Raw genomic sequence first — 21409 nt, 5'->3', positions numbered from 1 at the left:
ATACATTTTAATTTCATACTTGTCAGTTAAAAAAGAAAATGTGAAAGCTGTATCTATGTGAACCAACACAATCACTATATCTCTATAGATCTCATTAACAATCATGCCACTATGTTAAAATACAACCTTCTGAGAACTATTTATAACCAGAGGCTCACGTGAGCCTGTATCGCTCACCTGGTTTAATTACTTGCTAAATATTTCATATAATTTTGCGTAAATTTACAAGGAATTTTCCTTAGATGAAGATTTTCTTGCAATTTAAAGCATTGGTAAACAGGAATTATTGCATGGGACAGGTTGGAAAGGGGACATAATGCATAGTTTGCAACCCCAACATACTAAAATCCGGAACCAGGCCTTTAAAAATGCAGAAATTGCCATTGTTTTGCGGAATCCATGAAATTTCTGCAAAACACAGCGTTTCTTAGCCTCCAACATGATTACTTTGCTAAAAAACTAATCTTATTAAACTAGGCATTTCACATCCAGTTTTGTATGGAAATATAGTTTACAAGGCACATAAATGCAAACAATGTCCATCAAATCTTAAGAATTATTTAAATAGACTGATTCATAAAGGATATAAATTCGACATTGTTGTCAGATCATTAAATCTTGTCTTTGTAGGAAAAAATATTGATACTCTTATTAGATCATTACATTATAACTTAATCATTCATATTTTAGCATTTTAGTCATTGCACAACTTCTTGCTAGACCAACATAGTCTATGATGTTGCAGTTCTAAATCCTTTGGAAGTTTTGTAACTGATATTTTTTGTGTTGGGAGGCTTGAAGATTTGTCATCCTTATTTGTGTCCTGAGCTTGCTTTCAGTAACTGCGAGCATTCATTGTTTATACCTCATTTGTTTGTCTTCTATGTTATTGTTAATAATTGTTGAGGTACTTTTCTAATGAATTGGATGTATTTCAGGTTGATTTTTACTGTGTGTCTAACTTTGTATTTATTTTAGCCTTTGACCATATAGAGGGGGAGGGTTTGGATCCAACAAAACTAGTTTAACCCCGCTGCATATTGTTTGCGCCTGTCCCAAGGCAGGAAATATAGTCACTGGCATGTAGTTGTCTTTTTTTAAAACATTTTAGTTTCTTACCATAAATGATAAACTGATATAGTATTGAGGAAGGGCCGGACCTTTTTCGAGATGCTGGGATCAGAGGTTTTTAAGCTCAGGATTTCGGGATTTCTGAGAATTAAGCCCGGGATTTCGGGAAATAAATCCACCGGGAATCGGGATTTTAGCAGTTTTTAAGTTCCTTTGTTGTTCGGGATTTCAGGATTTAGTAAAAATAAAGTCGGGATTCCGGGATCAGACCCCCTCCAGCCCCCCCTCAGTATTGTGTTCACTGATTTATCCACTTTGTTTTTATTGGGGCAATTTAGAGCTTGCTACATGGAGGAAATTTCCCACTTGTTGAAGATCATGTGGCGACCTTTAGATGTATATTTTCTCGAGCGGAAACTTTGGTTAAGTTAAGATCCACAGTGGCAGCCATTTTGAAATGGCAAAAGAATCACAAGCTTTCATCTCCTCATGCCAACGATCATTTGTTTCCAGTTTTGTTTCATTTGGTCAAGCGGTTTCCGAGAAAAAGATTTTTACATGTTTTTCTCATAGGGTCCAATGTTAAAGTAAGATCCTCGGTGGCGGCCATTTTGAATTTCCGATTGGCACCAAAATCACAAACTTACATCCCTTCATAAAAGTGAACATTTGTGTCAAGTTTTGTTTAATTTGGTCAAGCGGTTTCCGAGAAGAAGATTTTTACATGTTTTTCCCATAGGGTCCAATGTTAAACTAAGATCCTCGGTGGCGGCCATCTTGAATTTCTGATCGCCACCAAAATCACAAACTTTCATCCCCTCATATCAGTGAACATTTAATAGTGTCAAGTTTTGTTTAATTTGGTCAAGTGGTTTCCGAGAAGAAGATGTTTACATGTTTTTCCCATAGGGCCCAATGTTAAACTAAGATCCTCGGTGGCGGCCATTTTGAATTTCCGATTGGCACCAAAATCACAAACTTTCATCCCCTCATATCAGTGAACATTTAATAGTGTCAAGTTTTGTTTAATTTGGTCAAGTGGTTTCCGAGAAGATGTTTACATGTTTTTCCCATAGGGTCCAATGTTAAACTAAGATCCTCGGTGGCGGCCATTTTGAATTTCCGATTGGCACCAAAATCACAAACTTTCATTCGCTCATATCAGTGAACATTTGTGTCAAGTTTTGTTTAATTTAGTCAAGTGGTTTCCGAGAAGAAGATTTTTACATGTTTCTCCCATAGGGTCCAATGTTAAACTAAGATCCTCGGTGGCGGCCATCTTGAATTTCCGATCGGCACCAAAATCACAAACTTTCATCCCCTCATACCAGTGAACATTTGTGTCAAGTTTGGTTTTATTTGGCCCTGTGGTTTCAGAGAAGAAGATTGAAATGTAAAAGTTTACGGACGGACGACGGACGGACGGACGGACGACGGACGCCAAGTGATGGCAAAAGCTCACATGGCCTTTGGCCAAGTGAGCTAAAAATAAGAATGCTTGTCAGTTTTATTTGTACATGGATTCTTAAATTCGTTGATTTTAAATAAAGCATTTAAATTTTCCAGACACTATAAAAACAGTACACCTTCAAAGACATTTTTTTTCAGCATTTCATCGTTATGGTCTTTGTCCCTGGATTACATTCTTTTGATTGCCGCTGTGACCTTGGTTCCCTTGATTACTCTTTTTAATATAATATGGACACAGACCTGTCAAGGGCCTCTCTTTTGTCCTGGTCATAATCCTTCACCATTTGAGAGATTTGTTGATTCAGATGGTTGTTGATCTCTGTTAACTTCTCTTCATTCATTACGGCTTCATTCAGCCTATTCTTTAACTCCTGCATAAAACAAAAATTCCATCATGTATATTTCTTGCTACTTGATTCAGAATTTTAGACTCTGGCAATTGTATAACCTACATGTGTAGTAGTCAAACCATCACTTTTTTTATACGAAATTGTACCACTGAGAAACCCACTGGATAATGAATGAGACAAGAAATAATTGGGAGACTTGAATTAATGGGAAAACTTTCACCAATGGAAAAACTTACTTCAGTAATGAGACTTACATTTACATGTCACCTGTAGCTTTGAAAAAGCAATCCAGGTGAAAAAGGCACTGTAGCTTATTAAAGGCAAATTGAAAGGCATGCTAACAACAGCAACTATAAAGGTAACAAAAAAAATGTCAGGGCACTTATCAAATCCCTCTAAAAGGGCATGGCCCATGCATTCTCCAAAACCATCTGTCTGGAACACTACACATATAGAAAAACTTACAACAATGAGGACACTTACATCAATATCTTCATTGAGTATCTCCTTCTCCCTCCTGAGGTTCTCCACTTCTTTCTTTAGTCTGGTTTCTATTACATTAGATCTGTCTCCTGTCCTCAGTAGATCCTCCCACTCCTGTACTTTACCCTGTACATGAAACAATGAGTAAATAAAATATCTCCAATAACATGGATAAAGAGTAGAACTTAATTTTATTGTAAGCTAAACCTTTGCCTAAATTATAAAACAATTAAAATAAGCTCTGCAAATTAGCAGACATGTATATAAAATTTTAAATCTAAATACCTTGTATTCCTCAGCAGTTTTCTCAGCTCTCTCACATCTGATCCTAAACTCGCCAACCTCTCTTTTGACCTTCCGTAACTCCTCCTGAAGATTGGAGACTTGAATCCTCTTCTCTTTGTTACTCAGTAGACATCTCTCCAACTCACACCTCAGACTGTGGACAGTCGTGTCATCACATGCTGTGGCTGTACTGTGGTGGCTTCTTGGTCCAGATCTTCAAGGGAAGAAATAAAATTATGTAAGTAGAAGTATGTAATACTTGAATTCCAAGGAAGAATTGGTAATGTTAGACAGAGGCAAGATATTGCCTGGTGATGAGGCTTTATATTAAATTTCACATTTTTCCAGTAAGTTTTAGTTTTAGCTGGTAAAAATGCAAGAAGTAGATGTTTATACACATTCCAACAGCTTGGGAATTAAGATGCAGACATTCTTATCTTTAACTTTAATGAGTCATTAACATGCCCATATTTAATCCTAAGATATAGCACATCTATTATATCTGTATAAAGCTTGTGTAATATCAAGTGTCTTTGACAAGTAGTTGCAGAGAAAATTGTTATGAAAAAGAAGTGTGATGGAACAAACAGGTGGACAAGAACGGCACAACAGTATACCCCTTCTTTGGTATAAAAAGAAGGTTTATAAACCAATGATATCTTTTACATAGGAATAAAATATTTTTCTATTTATCTAACATTTTTCAAAATCAAATCATGATAAATATTTTTGGAATTGTCACTTGATGAATGCATTTGAAGCTTTACTTAAAGGAACAAAAAGTTTGACAACACTAACTTGGCTGTAGTCTCAGGAGTCTGAAAGTCTAATGTCTTCCTGATTCCAAGATCTGACAGTGAATCATTACAGCTCTCAGTCTGTAGTGTGTTGGAGCTGAGTACACCTAGGGCTGACGCGGCGTCAAACATATTCAGTTGTTCCTTCAAATCTTTGATTTCATTCTGATATGTCTGACATATCTCGTCACTGATCTTACCAGAAGCCAGTGCTTGTTGCAGCTGAATTCGTAACTGACTCAACTCATGGGACGATGCTGGAATATCAAGAATCAAACAGGATTTTTAGAGGCTAGCAAAATTAAATAGTAGGGCTTCAGCACATGATGTGTCTGCCCCCATTATAAGCAATGTAAGCTCATAATTCAAAATTATTTTTTTAAAAAACCAGAAAATTAAATATGAAAAACATTGTACCACGGAAAGGTTTAAAGCCATCAAAGCATTTTTTTGTCTGGACAAACACACAAACTATATAATATGACGTCCAATAATAAATGAGCATATGAAAATACAAGTTAGTAACATTCCAAAGTATATTTTGTTTATGTAAATTCCTAGAACACAGAGGATTTGCCAAGTAGCAATGTACTGACTAGATTCCAGGAGAGCTTGACACTGTTTCTGAGAGTCCTCCAGGGTCCTTGTTAGCCTGTTAATCGTCTCCGCTCGAGATATCTGGGCATTTTCTGCTGACTTATAACTCTGGTCCAACTTCATACGTAATGTCTCATTCTCACAATTCTACAAAGATAATTATAAAACATTCATATTGTCTGTCATCACTGCTGGAATAAGCAAGAATTCAAAGCATCACATTTGAAGAAATACATATTTATTATTTCAAAATTATCAATTTGCTCATGAACAAATAAAATCATTATAAAACTGTGGATGTGTAAGCGAATTGAAAGTGACATACATTTTTACATGTACCTGAATTTAATATTGACAGGTACTTAACTAACTTTACTGAACAGTAGTCAAACTCAACTGACTAGAAAAAGTAATGTTAACACACCAAATCATTAATTTTCCCATTGAGATCATCTATCTTTTCATTGAGGACTTTAATTTCTTTGTCATACTTCTGTTGTAGACAGGCGACAACTCTCTCATGTTCATGTCTGGCCCGAGCTAGACTATCTGAATTACCCATCTCTGTCAACTGCTGGGACATTGATTCAATGGTGGACTCAGTTGTCTGTAACTTTCTCATTAACTGAAATATTCATTATACTATCAAGGTTTGGCTTCATAATACATAATAAATCTATGCAACAATTAAGTAGCAGTCTATATTAAAATCAGACAGGATTCATGCATGTCAAAAACCCACCGAATTCAGTTTTATTTCTTGTTCGGAATCTGTTATAGATCACATAACCAGTCTTAGTTCTTCATTTAGGGGTTGCACTTTTGACATAAAATGTACAACAAATCAACAACAGTTGGAGTAAAAAAAATATTTGAAGCTCAAAAATGGGTTAATGAAAAAGAAACATATGATTGGCATTCAAAAGGGGTCCTTCAGCCAATCAAAGTTTTCTTGGTATTCAGACCATTTTTCATCAACACAAATATAGGGGAAGCATTCCTTTCCATCTTTTAATTGATTAAGAAAGTAATAAGGATGTTTTTACATCCATAGCCAGGGAAAATAAAGACTATTTTTTTTTATTTTAATGATATGGTGATGAGGCAGGGTGTAAGAACCAAGTAATCGAGTTGGCCTTACCTCGTCCTTTGCTTTTTGTAGAGTATCTACTTGGTTTTCTGAAGCCCTCAGTTTGCCTGTCAGCTGAGATATTTCTGCTTTAGAATCTACCAGTAAACCCTGCAGCTGTTCTAAATTGGTAGAGGCTCCAGCCTTCTCTCCTGTAAAACATCAATTTACATTTTAAAAAGTCTGAAGTTTCAGGTTTGTACATAAAAGGGCTCAAATATCCCACAAAACCTAAGTTATTGAATTCACAAAGTCCTAAGTGTAAAAATTAGTGTAAGTTATGACATCATAAATAGAAAAAAGCCTTATGAAGTCGTAATTTACAATTAATTTTATTCTTACAACTTTTGTCAATTCAACCACTTGCCTATATGCGTACATACAGTTATAAGTAATTTAAGAAATGTTATTGTAAATATCATTTTTTTTTGCATTTTGTGTCAATTATTTCATGTGTCCAAATATCAAATCAGATATCATAAAGTTTTATAACATGATTAAATATGATTAGGTTTATACAGTGTTTAAACCAATTTCATTTGTACTATTTTTCATGCTTTTTTGTCCACTGCAAAAATAGCCAAAATTAATACACTACAAATATGAATACCTTTGCAGTATATACCCTCACAATGAAATCCTTTGGTACTACTTTGAAGTTCTGTAAAGCTTGAAAAGCCAAGATGTCTTACTATGCTTACCTTGAGCAATAGACAGCTGATGTTTCAGTATCCTCAATTCTCTTTCTTTCTCTTCTTTAAAGGTATCAAAATCATTGGTCATTTCTTCCAGTTTTCTTCCCCTGGCTTTATACAAGGCCTGTAACTGTTGGTACTGTTTACTTTCTGTACTCTCTGTATCTGTTAACACAACAGAATCTGATTTGTAACAAGCAATCTGATTGGTTTCTTCTTCAAAAGCAAACCAGGTTATTTTTGTATAACCTGATTTGGAACTGTGATATTTTTTAATGACTGGCTTACAGTAATTCCAAACATCATCATGATCATAATGTTTTCATAATGAAAAATATCCCAATATCTTTATATGATTGCCTTAGAAATTCAATTATAAATAATGCTTCATGGTTAAAAATTGCAAATTGCAACAAATTAGGTTATCTTGTTTGACCTGTTAAAAAATTAGAAACATTCAATAATCAACAAATCTGGCATTAAAATTCTGCTGTGTAATTATTTTATATTTTCATTGTGGATTCTCGATTCAATCTTTTTAGCACACTTTTGATTCAAGCTCCCTGATTCAACATAATTGTCTGTATAATCTGCACAATTCATTTTCGTTGATTTGTTCTACCCACAAAATAAACAAAATTAAATAACCAATAAAACTTTCTGCTTTTACCGTAAAAAAGATGTATGACAATAGACAGCTGAATGGTAGGTACATTAATAAAGCTTTATAAAATAAAATATCAATGAAAACAGATTTTAGAAAAAAAAATGTAATGCAATCTCTTTCTTTAAAAAAAAAAAAACTCATTTAGAATTCCAACCAGTACAACAAATTTGAAAGGTGCTAATAGAAGAAAATCAAGTAATCCAGTTACTTTTTTAAAGACAGGATGACCCAAAATTTCTACTCCTTTTTCCCTACCTGAATAATCATTTCTGTCAGCACCAAAATTATCAACAGATTTCCTCAATATGTTCTCTGTTTTCTTTTCCTCATTCTCTCGATCCTTCCCCCATTTATAGTGAACTTTGTATTCCTCATTAAATTCTTGTTTCCGTGGTGATAGGGGTTTGCTGGGATATTCATCACGACCTTGCCCCTGATCAGTATTGTAAAGTTCATTTTTATGACCTTGTTGTGTGACCCCTGTTGCCATGGATGTTGCTGTATGGTAACCTTGATCTGTAGAAGGCATTGTTTGATAACCCTGGGAGTAAGGTGTACCATGAAATGGGGTAACACCTGCAAGAAAATCCTCAACAATAACATCCAAAAAATTACAATAAAATTATGAAAATTGACTGCCAACACTGTAACAGGTCTTTCATTAAGAGGCAGTACCCTTCTAAACTATTGAAAGGTACCTTAAATTTCATACATTTTTATTGCACAAAATAATGAAAAGAACCTCCAACAAATCCAAAGGTACCTGTATTGCAAAAAAATAATGAAACCCCTGATTGTAGGAGGTAGCAATCCACCAGTGCATCATGATCTTTTAAGCCATGATCTAGGAATTGATACTGGGACTAGTTTTACAGTTCCAATCAAATTCATAATCCAGAAGTAAAAGAAAAGGAGTAATGATGGCTAAAGACTGTTTCTCAATCACAAACCGATTTATCTGCTGTTTTGAGTACTTTAAAATTTGCTATAAGTAAAAAGTGATTAAAGTAAACATTACTTACAGACATGTATTTTTTTTTTGTAATTTGTTAATGAAATAACATAAGACATGTCTATAAAAATCATGATACGAATCAAATAGTAAGCCAAGAATCGTTAATTTGTGATATGAGTTGGATTATGGCAGAGTGGAATTGTTACACCCCTACAACAGAGTGTTAAATTAATTGTATCAATTAATAGTTACTGTACTATATAAAAACTGATTGTTTTAGAAACCAAGTTGCAAATCCAGTGATTGGAATTACCGTGCGCCATGCGCCATAGTCACATTTCCTCTTAGAATGGCACATTGAGTGACTAATGTGTTGCGTCATGTGCGCGCATTAAGTTTCCATCATTGATGGTGGAGTGTTGTTCACTACTCGTGACAGTAAAAAAGACATGAACGTGTCTTTTAACAATGTTTTATGAGCTGCAGGCCGATGTATTGATCACCATGTCTTCAAGGGGATTTGAAGACCAGGAAATGATACGGTACTTTGTCAATTGTTTAGATTACATATTCTTGATCGCGTCATGTTTGAAAGAACAATAAACATTGTTTTAAAGAATAAAAATAATTTGAAAATATAAGAAAAGCGTGGACTGGCGGTCCCATTTGAAACTGAAAATGCCACCAAAGATATTTTTTAAGCTTGACCCAAAACAGAAGAAATTATCCTTTTTCAAAGCCTAAAAAAATATTAATGATGGTAATAACCAGAATTGAACTGCAACTGTTGTAGAAACTTGGCTGCTGGTTATGAACCCCTATTGAAAGTATTGATAATGGTAGAGACATATTATATGGTCCTGAAACACCCCAAAAAAATCCAAAATATGATAGCAGCCAAAAAAAAAAAAAACTCTTTCCTAACATTTGTGATAAACTAAAAATAGCCAAGTTATGGTCTAACTGATTGGTGAACTAGGAACTATGATAAAGGACTAGACAATACATTAGTATAAAAACTCAAACAACAGAAAAGAAAAGTAATTTGATGTGACAATTAATTGACACGTTAATTGTTAACTCTTAATAAACATCTGATCTGCAGAGTAAATTAAAGTTTGTTTATGCTACAAATGTATATTGGTCTTCAATATCTTTGTCTTGCCGGCCTTAGCTGCTATTCCAAAATTTGTCCCATGTTTTTTTTTTAGGATGGCCCATTAAAATTGAAAATGTTCCATTGACTTGAAAGGGGCCACAGTCCCATTGGCAAAATTTTAATCTCAATCACTGCAAATCACTACTTTTTCCATAAATATTTTGAGATAATTCAAGTACAATGTATAGAAATTTGATAATGAAAAACATTTCCATAGTTAAACCAATACTACACTTGAGATTTTCATTTGTTTACTTTCTTAGATAGATTAACCAGTCCATAAAACTGACTATGGACCACAGACTTTACCAGTCCATAAACAGAGTATGGACCACAGACTTTACCAGTCCATAAAACAGAGTATGGACCACAGACTTTAAAATTAAAAAAAAAACATGACACCATCATTTAAAAAGTGATGTAGATTTTTTTTCTCGTCCAAATGAATCTAGAAAAAACTTCATTTTGAAAGTATATCACAACAAATAGTTCATTATACTTCAGTCCAAATTTGAATATATGGACTGCTTAATTGCCAAAAAAAGATTAGCCAAGATAATTTTTTGGGAGTGACCTATCAGTTCATATATTGCAATAATGAATGTTTTGCTAGCAATCACCTGAAACTAACCAATTCTTGGTTGGTCTTCTTCCTGAAATGTGTCTCTATAGAACCCAGGGTGAAACTGATGTTGTTGATGTGCATAAAGGGGTGTGGCATAATGATCTGTGTGGGCATGGCCTGTGTCTGTGTTCCCACCCTCTGCTTCCTGTCTTTCAGGTATAGCACCATAATGTTGTCCATAAAATTGTCCATAACCTTGGTTGACTTCTGAATAAACATTCTGTTGACTAGTTGGTATAAAGTTCACTTGGTTACCATGGTGATGCATAAATTTATCATTGTTTAACCAATCAGATCCTTTGTCGTGTTGTACTGCATGGCCCATTGTGCTCCCTTGTTCACTGTTGCTATGATAACCATCACTTTGTCCTCCATCATTACCATCCAGTAAACCCTCTTGTGACCGACGTAACATTTCCTGCGACTGCCTAACAGATTCTTGTGATCTCCTTAACGTAGAAGCCACCATGTCTTGTGACTGTCTTAATAAATCTTGAGAACTTCTGACGGACATTGAAGGTAATTCTTTTGACTGGCGTACTGATGGTATGGAGGTATCATAGGGGGTGGGAGATTCTACCTCATGATGTGTGGGGAGGGGTGTGGAAGTAGAGCCAGGGAAGTAACGCCTTCCCCAACCATTAGCACCAACAAATCCAGCAGATTGCTCTGTGTCTTTTTCTCTGAAAAAAAATAATAATAAATAAATTCTGTTGGAAAAATAATTACACATTACATATATCATGTATATGCACAATTACTTGTATCACGTTGCCATAGTTTTGTAATATTATGTTCCATACATTGAGGAAAACATGGCACGGAATTTCCAAAGTTAATTTATTCTGACTTAAGGAGGTAGACCTAAGGTAAGGGACACAACACTGGAAATCAGTGATTTGTTTGTATCATAATCAATTTCACTAAAACTGTCAAGCCTTCATTAGAAACTGAATGAAATTAGTCCAATTTACTTTGATGCTTACAGGAGATTGATGTAAAATGCCAAAAACAAACATTCCAATGATTTGTAAGAGTTGTGTCCCCTGCCCGAGGTCTCCATAATTAAGCCAATGCAAAGTAGTTTGTATTACATTGTATTATGTTAATAGTATATAATTATGATACAAGATAAGTTGAATCAAACATGGGAGACTCAATTTTTTTTAGATTTTGACCTAAGTAAGTTTTTAGATAACAAAGAACATGCCAGTTCTTGTTGATGATGGTACGTTTTCAAAATTGACAATGATTATTATATGAACCTAATGGTCATTACCATTTTATGAAAGTATTAAACACATTTGATATCATAATCAGTGGTCCATAAAATATAAGCAAAGTTTGATATCATAATCAGTGGACCATAAAATATAGTTCAAGTTTGACAACATACTCTTCCTGTTTGGTATTTTTGATGTGTATACTGGAATTTCTGGAGTCCATTCCTTCATCTGATGTAACAGAAAAGTCATCATCTTCCATCAAATCGTCAAAGGCATTGGTCAGTAACTGACGTAACTGAAACAGAAAACCAGTGGTTAGTACTATGTAACAAGTGTATGGTTAGATATATGCAACATGTGTATGGTTAGTAATATGTAACATGTGTATAGTAAGAAATATGTAACATGTGTATGGTTAGAAATATGTAACATGTGTATGGTTAGAAATATGTAATGTGTGTATGGTCAGAAATATGTAACATGTGTATGGTCAGAAATATGTAATGTGTGTATGGTCAGAAATATGTAACATGTGTATGATTAGTACTATGTAACATGTGTATGCAAAATAAATAATGTCAGGTCAGAAGATATTTAAATCAGAATAATTTACATTAATTTCTCAGTGGGGCAGTTCAGGCTTCTAGCTACTTTCCTGACTTTCTAGGCTAGTCAAATGGACTGGGTAGTAATTATATGTGGAATGGGGTAATAATTGCATTTTACTAGTTAATTTGACTGGGGTAGAAACAGTATAATACTAGTCAAATTGACTGGGGTAATAATTGCATTATACTAGGAGAGTGGACTTGGGTAGTAACAGTAAAATACTAGTTAAATGGTAGTAATTGCATTATACTAGTCAAAGTTACTTGGTAGTTAGGTATTATATTAAAGAACATGGTTTTGAACCCTTGCAGTGGTCAGTTTTAATGCAATTCTATAACAAATTTGGAAACTATACTTCTCATATAAAACATGGTCCAACAAATTAAGCCTAAGAATCTAAACTTGATGGCTAGTCATTTTTTATCTCCTTATACATGTACATTTGTAAAAGAAATTGTGCTTACTGGTACTTACAAACAATTAGGAATGTCATGAATTTTGTAATTTATAGTTAATAATCAAACACAAATACATCAGGATAATGTTTACAATCCAAAGATACATTTGTACAAGTCTTTGTGAGGATCAGGCAGAACAGGAAAAATCTGAAACATGCACTTAAAATAATCACCGATCTGAGACTATAAAATCACTAAAAGAAGTCTTCTCAATTTGAAATTTCCAATATTCGACATCTGCATTACTGGATATGTTTAGAAAAAAATTTTCAGAAGGTTAAAAAATTAAGGTTTTTGGACATATTCATATGTCCTTGAAGTTTTCATTTGCAGTGCATTACAATGACATCTTGTCTTTTTTCAATTCAGATGATACAAATAATAAAATTACACTGTCAATGGGGAACTTTTTTTCATACCACTGCCTGATTCTTACTCTATACCAACTCCCACAACAGTTTGGTACCGAGATACACAAGAGGAGTAGTTATTTACCAGTAATAAGATATATATGTCATTTCTTTGATAAATTTACATGTTAAAGGGTTCTCTGACATATCTATTGTTTACCTAAACAGTTAACAGTATTTGTTTAACAGAAGGCCTACTACAACAAGGGTTGGGTAATAGTGAGATGGATCGGCAATAAATTGGTCAATTTAAACTTGTTTTTGTTTCTTATCTTTTGTCAATGATTATTGTAGGTTAAAAAATTAAGGTTTTTGGACATATTCATATGTCCTTGAAGTTTTCATTTGCAGTGCATTACAATGACATCTTGTCTTTTTTCAATTCAGATGATACAAATAATAAAATTACACTGTCAATGGGGAACTTTTTTTCATACCACTGCCTGATTCTTACTCTATACCAACTCCCACAACAGTTTGGTACCGAGATACACAAGAGGAGTAGTTATTTACCAGTAATAAGATATATATGTCATTTCTTTGATAAATTTACATGTTAAAGGGTTCTCTGACATATCTATTGTTTACCTAAACAGTTAACAGTATTTGTTTAACAGAAGGCCTACTACAACAAGGGTTGGGTAATAGTGAGATGGATCGGCAATAAATTGGTCAATTTAAACTTGTTTTTGTTTCTTATCTTTTGTCAATGATTATTGTAGGTTAAAAAATTAAGGTTTTTGGACATATTCATATGTCCTTGAAGTTTTCATTTGCAGTGCATTACAATGACATCTTGTCTTTTTTCAATTCAGATGATACAAATAGTAAAATTACACTGTCAATGGGGGAACTTTTTTTCATACCACTGCCTGATTCTTACTCTATACCAACTCCCACAACAGTTTGGTACCGAGATACACAAGAGGAGTAGTTATTTACCAGTAATAAGATATATATGTCATTTCTTTGATAAATTTACATGTTAAAGGGTTCTCTGACATATCTATTGTTTACCTAAACAGTTAACAGTATTTGTTTAACAGAAGGCCTACTACAACAAGGGTTGGGTAATAGTGAGATGGATCGGCAATAAATTGGTCAATTTAAACTTGTTTTTGTTTCTTATCTTTTGTCAATGATTATTGTAGGTTAAAAAATTAAGGTTTTTGGACATATTCATATGTCCTTGAAGTTTTCATTTGCAGTGCATTACAATGACATCTTGTCTTTTTTCAATTCAGATGATACAAATAGTAAAATTACACTGTCAATGGGGGAACTTTTTTTCATACCACTGCCTGATTCTTACTCTATACCAACTCCCACAACAGTTTGGTACCGAGATACACAAGAGGAGTAGTTATTTACCAGTAATAAGATATATATGTCATTTCTTTGATAAATTTACATGTTAAAGGGTTCTCTGACATATCTATTGTTTACCTAAACAGTTAACAGTATTTGTTTAACAGAAGGCCTACTACAACAAGGGTTGGGTAATAGTGAGATGGATCGGCAATAAATTGGTCAATTTAAACTTGTTTTTGTTTCTTATCTTTTGTCAATGATTATTGTACTAGTAAATCTATGTTACAAAGTTCTGGAATGTTTAACATGTACAATTCTTATTTTCACTGGATCAATGTATAATGCATTCAACAATATTAACACCTGATGTACATTTGTATATAGATTTGTAAACTTGGACTTCTACTACTACTAATTTGTTAGGGCTCATAACTTTTTACAATTATGGTTCATTTAATTTTTGCAGGTTAAAAGTTTAAAGCTTATTCCCTATTTAAATTACATTAAGGTAACATAATGGTTTTTTTTGCCAACTCATAATTCCACTGGTAAAGAATTTTTTTCACTTCTCTGATCATGGTTCTCACAGAATCATTTGAACTTTGGAAAAACAATATTTCCTCTACCTACCTACCCAAAGCATTAGACTAAGATAGTTATGGGCACTGTAACAACACTTCCATGAGTTGACAGTCACTTTATAAAACTCCAAACAATGTGTATACATGCTTGTTATGAGGACTTAAGTAGCACTCCAAGTAAGAATTATGCAAAATATGATACATGGTTGGGAAAGCCTAAACATTTTCATTTTTGATATTTTCTTAAAATTTTTACAGCAAACAGAAATTAAGATGTGCCTTTTCATAATGTAAGTTATCTTTTAAGAACTGACAGATTTGAATGACTATAAGACAACTTAATTACAAATACCAAAATGTGTAGCCTTCTTGGGGTTGTATCACATACATGTATTACATAATTTGCATGATTCTAAATTTGACTGCAACTTAGATATTTCACAATACATTCAATAACAATACACAAGTAATAACACCATCCTTTACAACCATAAGCATCATGTCACTAAACTCATCTAAGTTTTAAGATAGAAAAAATATATTAGTGGGATTTACACAAAAAGAGTTTTTTAAAGTTTCAGTCCCTGTAAGAGTCAGGCAGTAGGTGAAACATAGTATAAAAAACCATCATTTTGATGGTGTAATTTGACTATTTGCACCATCAGAATCAAGGAAAACAGATTTTCCATATCATGCTGGAGTTACAATTTCATTACAATGCACTGAAAATGAACATTTCAAGGGCAGATAACTGTGTCAAAAACCTCATTTTTCTAAGATTCTGTTGAAAAAAATATCAGCAAATCCAATGATGCAGAAATCAGTAATGGTCTTTTCAAAAAAGGAAATCATTCTTGAGCGAAATTATAATGTCAGATTAGTGGAGTTTTGACATACATGTTTCTGATTTTTTCCATTTTGCCTGATTCCTACAAAAACTAACACTAATAATAACATCTTGCACAGATTTCTGAATTTTATAAAAATTCAAACTGTATAAATAAACCTTGTACATGTTGACAGTCATGAGCCATTTACGTTTCCTGATCACTATAAGTATTGGAAATCAAAATTTATAACTTATCAGATGCACTCCATACAAGGCTAAAAAATCCATTACCTGTAAACCCTGGCAAATAATATTTAGCCAAGGGTCTAGGAAAGTTATATTTTGCCTAATTCATTTTTGCAGTTCTAAAGTTATTTTTTTATGCCTATCTTATCAAAAAAAGAAGTAGAAAATTCCTGAAATATAAAGCATGGCTGTTAATAACAACCCAGGGGCAACAAAACTAACGGCTACATGTACCAAAAATATTTTTCCTCCATAAGAAAAGAAATTGAACTGAAATTTTACTAAATTAAATCTATTTTCACAAGACTCTGGCCTGGAGCTTGTAGCCAAAGGCACTATATGTATCATATCTGGTCAACCCTGTGTGTTAACAATGTAGATCATATCAATAATCACTGTACACTGATCCCAGGCTGAAATCCAGAAAGCCTGTTTCATAATAACAGTGTGTAAACTTAATATTAGCTTGTGGTAATTTTCAGTATAAGACTAAAGTTAAATAGCCATAGTAAATACTTCTGTATATGGATTATGTTAGTATATAATCCATAGTCTGGTCTTGACAAGTTAAATACCTCTGCTTAAAATTTGTTTCTTTAACCTTGGGATCAGTGAATCCAACATAAAAAATATAAATTTGATGGTAAAAATTTTAGTGTTTTAAGAATGTGCTACATTTTATACACTGAATTTAATTTAATATACCAGTACATTTTATTTCATAATTAGTATGAAATATTGTGATTGATGTGTTATTGTAATAATAAAAACACTTTCTTTTTAACACTATTGTGGAGGTGATAACCATTTCAAACAAATGTATGTGGAAGACAGTTTTTGGAGGGTGTGGGTGTCCTGCCTTTTTTAAGTTTTCTGTATTTTTTTTCCCGAAATACATGTACTTGTAAACGTAAATGCTTCCATGTGCCTTCAAATTTGCCTCTACTTTGCTTAAGTACAATTTTTACCAGGATCCCCCTGCCCTTTTCGAAACCTGCATGGAAGCTATATGAAGGAACAGTATAATTTGTTGCTATACCAAACGTCCATTGTTCAGTATATGTATTTGTTGATTTGATAAGAAACAGAAACAAAAAACAACTAAAACAATGTAAAAATGTACACTTTTTTCTGAATGCATGGAATGTGCAAACAGACTAATAATGTAATATTTGCATTTAAATACATGTAATTAAAATACAATGTAGCACTTTAATACACCCTTAATTAAAACCATGTCAAATTCCAGTCTGTTCAAAAACATATTTAACCTTTGATTCTGGAATTTGGCAGAAGTTTAATATTACAATTGATCTGTTGTAAAGTTCACACAATAGAAAAAATGTCAGGGATTGTGAACTTTACACTAATTAAATTTGGTAAATGAGTACTTCTGTATACAACTTCCAGTAAATACTGGAAATGCCTGACCTCAGACTTTGTGACCTATGACCTTCCTCATGTTCCTGCTCAACTTCTTCTTTCCTATATTTAGCCTCCTGAAAGTTCTGTAATATCTGACCTTTGACATTGTGACCTACATGTATGACTATCCTCATGGTTTTGCTCCTCCCCTTGCTTCCCATATTTAGCCTCATGTAATATCTGATCTTTGACATTGCGACCTACATGAAGGCTTCCTATATTTAGCCTCCTGTAAGTTCTGTAATAGCTGACATTTGACATGGTGACCTGTTAATTACATGTACTTCATGTTCTTGCTCCCCCTCCTTCCTATATTTTCTGTAATATCTGACATTTGACATTGTGACCTGAGATCTATGTGTACCTCATGTTCTTCCTCCCCCTTTCCTTCCTATATTCAGCCTCCAGTATATTCTGTAATATCTAACATTTGACGTTGTGACCTATGACCTACCTCATGCTCTTGCTCCTCCTCTTCCTTCCTGTATTCAGCTTCCTGTAAGTTCTGCAGTGCCTGTCCATCAAAGTTTATACTGGTTCCACTCATGTTACTCATCTTTCATTCTTTTAATTCACCTGAAAACGATCAAATTTGAATTAAAATAATATTTAGTGGCCTTGGTTTTCATGTTTAACTGACAAAAAAAAATGAAATAAAAACTACAATTTGAAATGCTGAATACATTATACATATTCCAATTAGTGAGAACAATCAGGTGTTATTAACAAGGTAAACAGGAATAATATTCATTATGATGTGCATGTGTTGTTTACAAAATGGCAAATCGAACATATCATTTTTCTGAGAAAACCATTTGACCTTGAAAAAGGGCAGGATGTCATGAAAAGGGCACAGGGCATCACTTGGAAGAAGGCGGATGGACTGCCATGTGAAAATGGCCTAGCTGGAACAGACAGGTAGTGGGAACTGAGTCTCAAACTTCATTTTTTTTCAAAAAACCCTACCAAAAATATTCAGCTAACATTATATACATGTACATGTACGATGCGGGTGAAATGTACAGTAAAGGTTTGCTTGTTTGTTGTTGTTCCATGAATGCTTCATGTGTCAAACATTTCAAGTTATGCTTAAGATTTATTAAAATTTGTATTTGAAGTACACTAACACAACATTTAACTACATAAATACACTGTAAAAAATCTTAAGTATAGGATTTTGATAATGAACCATTTTAATTAGGTTCATAATTTCAATGGGCTGTACATATACACAAGGGTTCAAATTATCACTGGTCCAAGGTCTTGGATCATCAACCTCATGCAGGACTAGCAAAATTTCAATTACCTACATTGTAGGTCCTGGATCTACACTGTGTACACACACAATACTTGACATTTACTCTCATCAACATTAAGAACCTTTCATTTAGGATGCAAAAATGGTAAATTTAAACCACTTATCAGAGCTGGTGAAAACTATTAGACCACATGAACTGCTTGACAAAAAATGAAACCAGGTCTAATATTATATTTTTAAGTTTGAACAAGTAATTTACATAAAACATACATTTATTGTACATGTACAAAATGTACATGTAAGTGCACATGAAAACTAACAAATATAGGCCCAAATGTGCAGATCAAAAACATGTAGTGATAACTCACACAACTTTTATGTACATGTATATGTTGTACATGTTCAATGTATATGTATTCTAAAGAAATTCCTACGGTTTCCAATCATGATCATGACAACCACAATTCAATATTGTTCTGGCAACATTTCAAACATACCATTCCCACCAAATGAACAAATAAAACTTAAGTCCTGCAACTGAAATGAATATCTTTTTTCAATATGAATTTCTAGACAGTTAAAGTGTACAACCACTATCTTAAAAATAAAGAACAGTTGCTGCACTCATTGCCTGAGATAAGAAAATTATACAAAAGGAGAAAATATTTAATAAAAAAAAAAGATGAAAAAATGAGTAATTGTTTGTTGATTGAATGTGACTAACTGAAAGTTACTGTACCAAGAATATAACACAGTGGGTCAAGCAAAACTTAAATCATTTGTTCAAACCTTCAAGACCTATTGTCAGACAGAAAAAAAAGGATTATGAAAACTCTGTACAAAAAAATTCTTCCATGTACATTTCATGTCAGTAAATGGACCTTCTCGTGTGTAGCACACCCTCTACCATTGTACATGTAATCCCAACCACTGAAGAAATAAACTATATATAAGTAAAGTACATATACAGTATGGTAAAATGACTAATAACTGACACGGTGGTGTACCACATTTTGAGTGGCAGTAAATTTGTTTTTCATCTTTGAAGATGTGTGTTTATAGCTGAATGTTTTTTTGCATTTAAAGTGGTAGAGCTTACCACTCTCAAAATAACAAAAAGTAGCAAAAATTCTCCTATAGAAAAATTTTTTATTGAGAACAACACTAAAAGTGGTAAACCACTATGTCTGTGCTCAGTCACAGTTCAGTGTGTCTCTCTGTACTTTACCATGAAAACAATATATGCACATACATGTATATTTTTTGTATACATGCATGGTACAGCAGTTTTAGACTAAAACATTTGTTTTATTTAGTTGTTTTTATTTTTTTGTGAGTGCAGGAAAATAAAATGTGTTTTGTTATTGTTCAAATCTGCACTGACTTCATGGTTGAAAAAAATATAAAAAATAAAAAAAAATTATAAATTATAAATGTGTGCAATGACTTGTCGATTAAAAATATCTTCTTACCTCAAATAAAAACTTAGGGTATAAACCAGTCACTATAAATTTAATCCCTAAATAACAATAATATACATGTAGAAATATTAAGAAGAAGATCCATGCTGTCAAATCAAGATTAAAATACAAATATTCTTTGCTACAAATTTACACATCCAACAAAACAAGTTTTTTAAAAGTATTGATCAAGCTAGGACAACAACGTGCTACGTCAACTTCATGATTCAACGTGTGACTAGAATTAAACTACCAGTCTCCATTTGGTCGTGTTCATGTTGTGACTTGTTGATATGGAAGAAGACGTGCTTTATCGAACTTAACTAAAATTTCAAATGCTTTAATGGAGATTAAAGGTTTTGAAAGTTGTGAAGATTAAATGGCGTATATGACTTAAGTATTTAAAGCAGTTTTTACATTGTTTAAGGGAGACATTTGACTTGAACTAACTAGATATATTTTCATTTTTCAAAACAGCCGCCATACACAAACAATTCCCACAATGCATCTCAGTATACACCGGAACTTTGTTCTGCTAGTGCTAACTTCATCACACAGCCCCGAACAGACTAGCTACCTAGCTCACAGTCACTTGGGTTCAGGATATTTTTTTTAAATTTCATATTTCTTTACAAAAATTAATCGAAAATCCATCGTTTTTTTTTAACCATTTTAACAAGTTCTGACGAGAATTTGGCATTTTTTTTGCAATTTTGACCCCCTCCACAAATTTCAAATATATACCACATCAAGGATTTATATATGTATTTAACTCTTTGACTACATATAAGACTAGTATATACAACACTGAAATTTCTATATTCATATTTCAAGTTGCACGAGCCTATAACATACTTAGTTTTAGATATAAGTAAATTTTAGAACATAAAAAAATATGCAATAAACAAAAATGTCTTTTGACATACATGTACAAAAATTGAGGAGTACCAGTTGCGGATCCAGTGTTTTAGGTAAAAGGGGTGGGGGGGGGGGGCAACAAAAAATTTCTTTACAGGATCACTGGTTAGGATCACAAAGTTAGGGCGTTTGGGAGCATTCCCCAAAGAAAATTTTGAAATATTAAAGCACAAACCCTGCATTCTGAGGGTATCTTCAACAATTTTTTTAAAAATTGCCATTTTCTAAGGGAGAGCCCTGGATCTGCCAGTGAGTACAAATACATGATGTACTTACCAAAAAATTTCGTCCAGCCAAAATTGAAGGGAACCCACTTAGCAAATTAAAATTTAATGAATTTGTTGGTACCAGGTTTCACATGTAATTCAAAACTGATTAAAAACTAAATTTGAATT

General features: G+C 33.2%; 1 protein-coding gene across 5 annotated transcripts in view; it reads right to left on the bottom strand.

Annotated features, from left to right (window-relative positions):
- The window catches only part of LOC148596541 (uncharacterized), a 44842-nt gene extending 24252 nt beyond the window's left edge, over positions 1–20590 (bottom strand). For 2 of the 5 annotated variants that reach the window (XM_088562759.1, XM_088562763.1), the window contains exons 1-13: positions 20109–20379; positions 17833–17954; positions 11680–11804; positions 10290–10966; positions 7800–8120; positions 6884–7042; positions 6195–6334; positions 5478–5678; positions 5053–5200; positions 4458–4713; positions 3660–3873; positions 3375–3500; positions 2782–2912 (exon numbers count right to left, since the gene is read on the bottom strand). In XM_088562759.1, coding sequence (XP_088418885.1) covers positions 2782–2912; positions 3375–3500; positions 3660–3873; positions 4458–4713; positions 5053–5200; positions 5478–5678; positions 6195–6334; positions 6884–7042; positions 7800–8120; positions 10290–10966; positions 11680–11804; positions 17833–17934 — 2600 coding nt within the window. In that variant the 5' untranslated portion in view covers positions 17935–17954; positions 20109–20379. Of the gene's footprint in view, positions 1–2781; positions 2913–3374; positions 3501–3659; positions 3874–4457; positions 4714–5052; positions 5201–5477; positions 5679–6194; positions 6335–6883; positions 7043–7799; positions 8121–10289; positions 10967–11679; positions 11805–17832; positions 17955–20108; positions 20380–20546 lie in introns of those variants that run through there. The other 3 variants (XM_088562760.1, XM_088562761.1, XM_088562762.1) reach the window with 3 other exon arrangements.
- Between the last annotated feature and the right edge of the window lie 819 nt (positions 20591–21409).

The sequence above is a fragment of the Perna viridis genome, chromosome 15 (assembly GCF_037379345.1).
Source record: "Perna viridis isolate PV_CMFRI_1.1 ecotype Kerala chromosome 15, ASM3737934v1, whole genome shotgun sequence".
Taxonomy (NCBI): Eukaryota; Metazoa; Mollusca; class Bivalvia; order Mytilida; family Mytilidae; genus Perna; species Perna viridis.
This window is presented reverse-complemented; position numbering and strand designations above follow the sequence as displayed.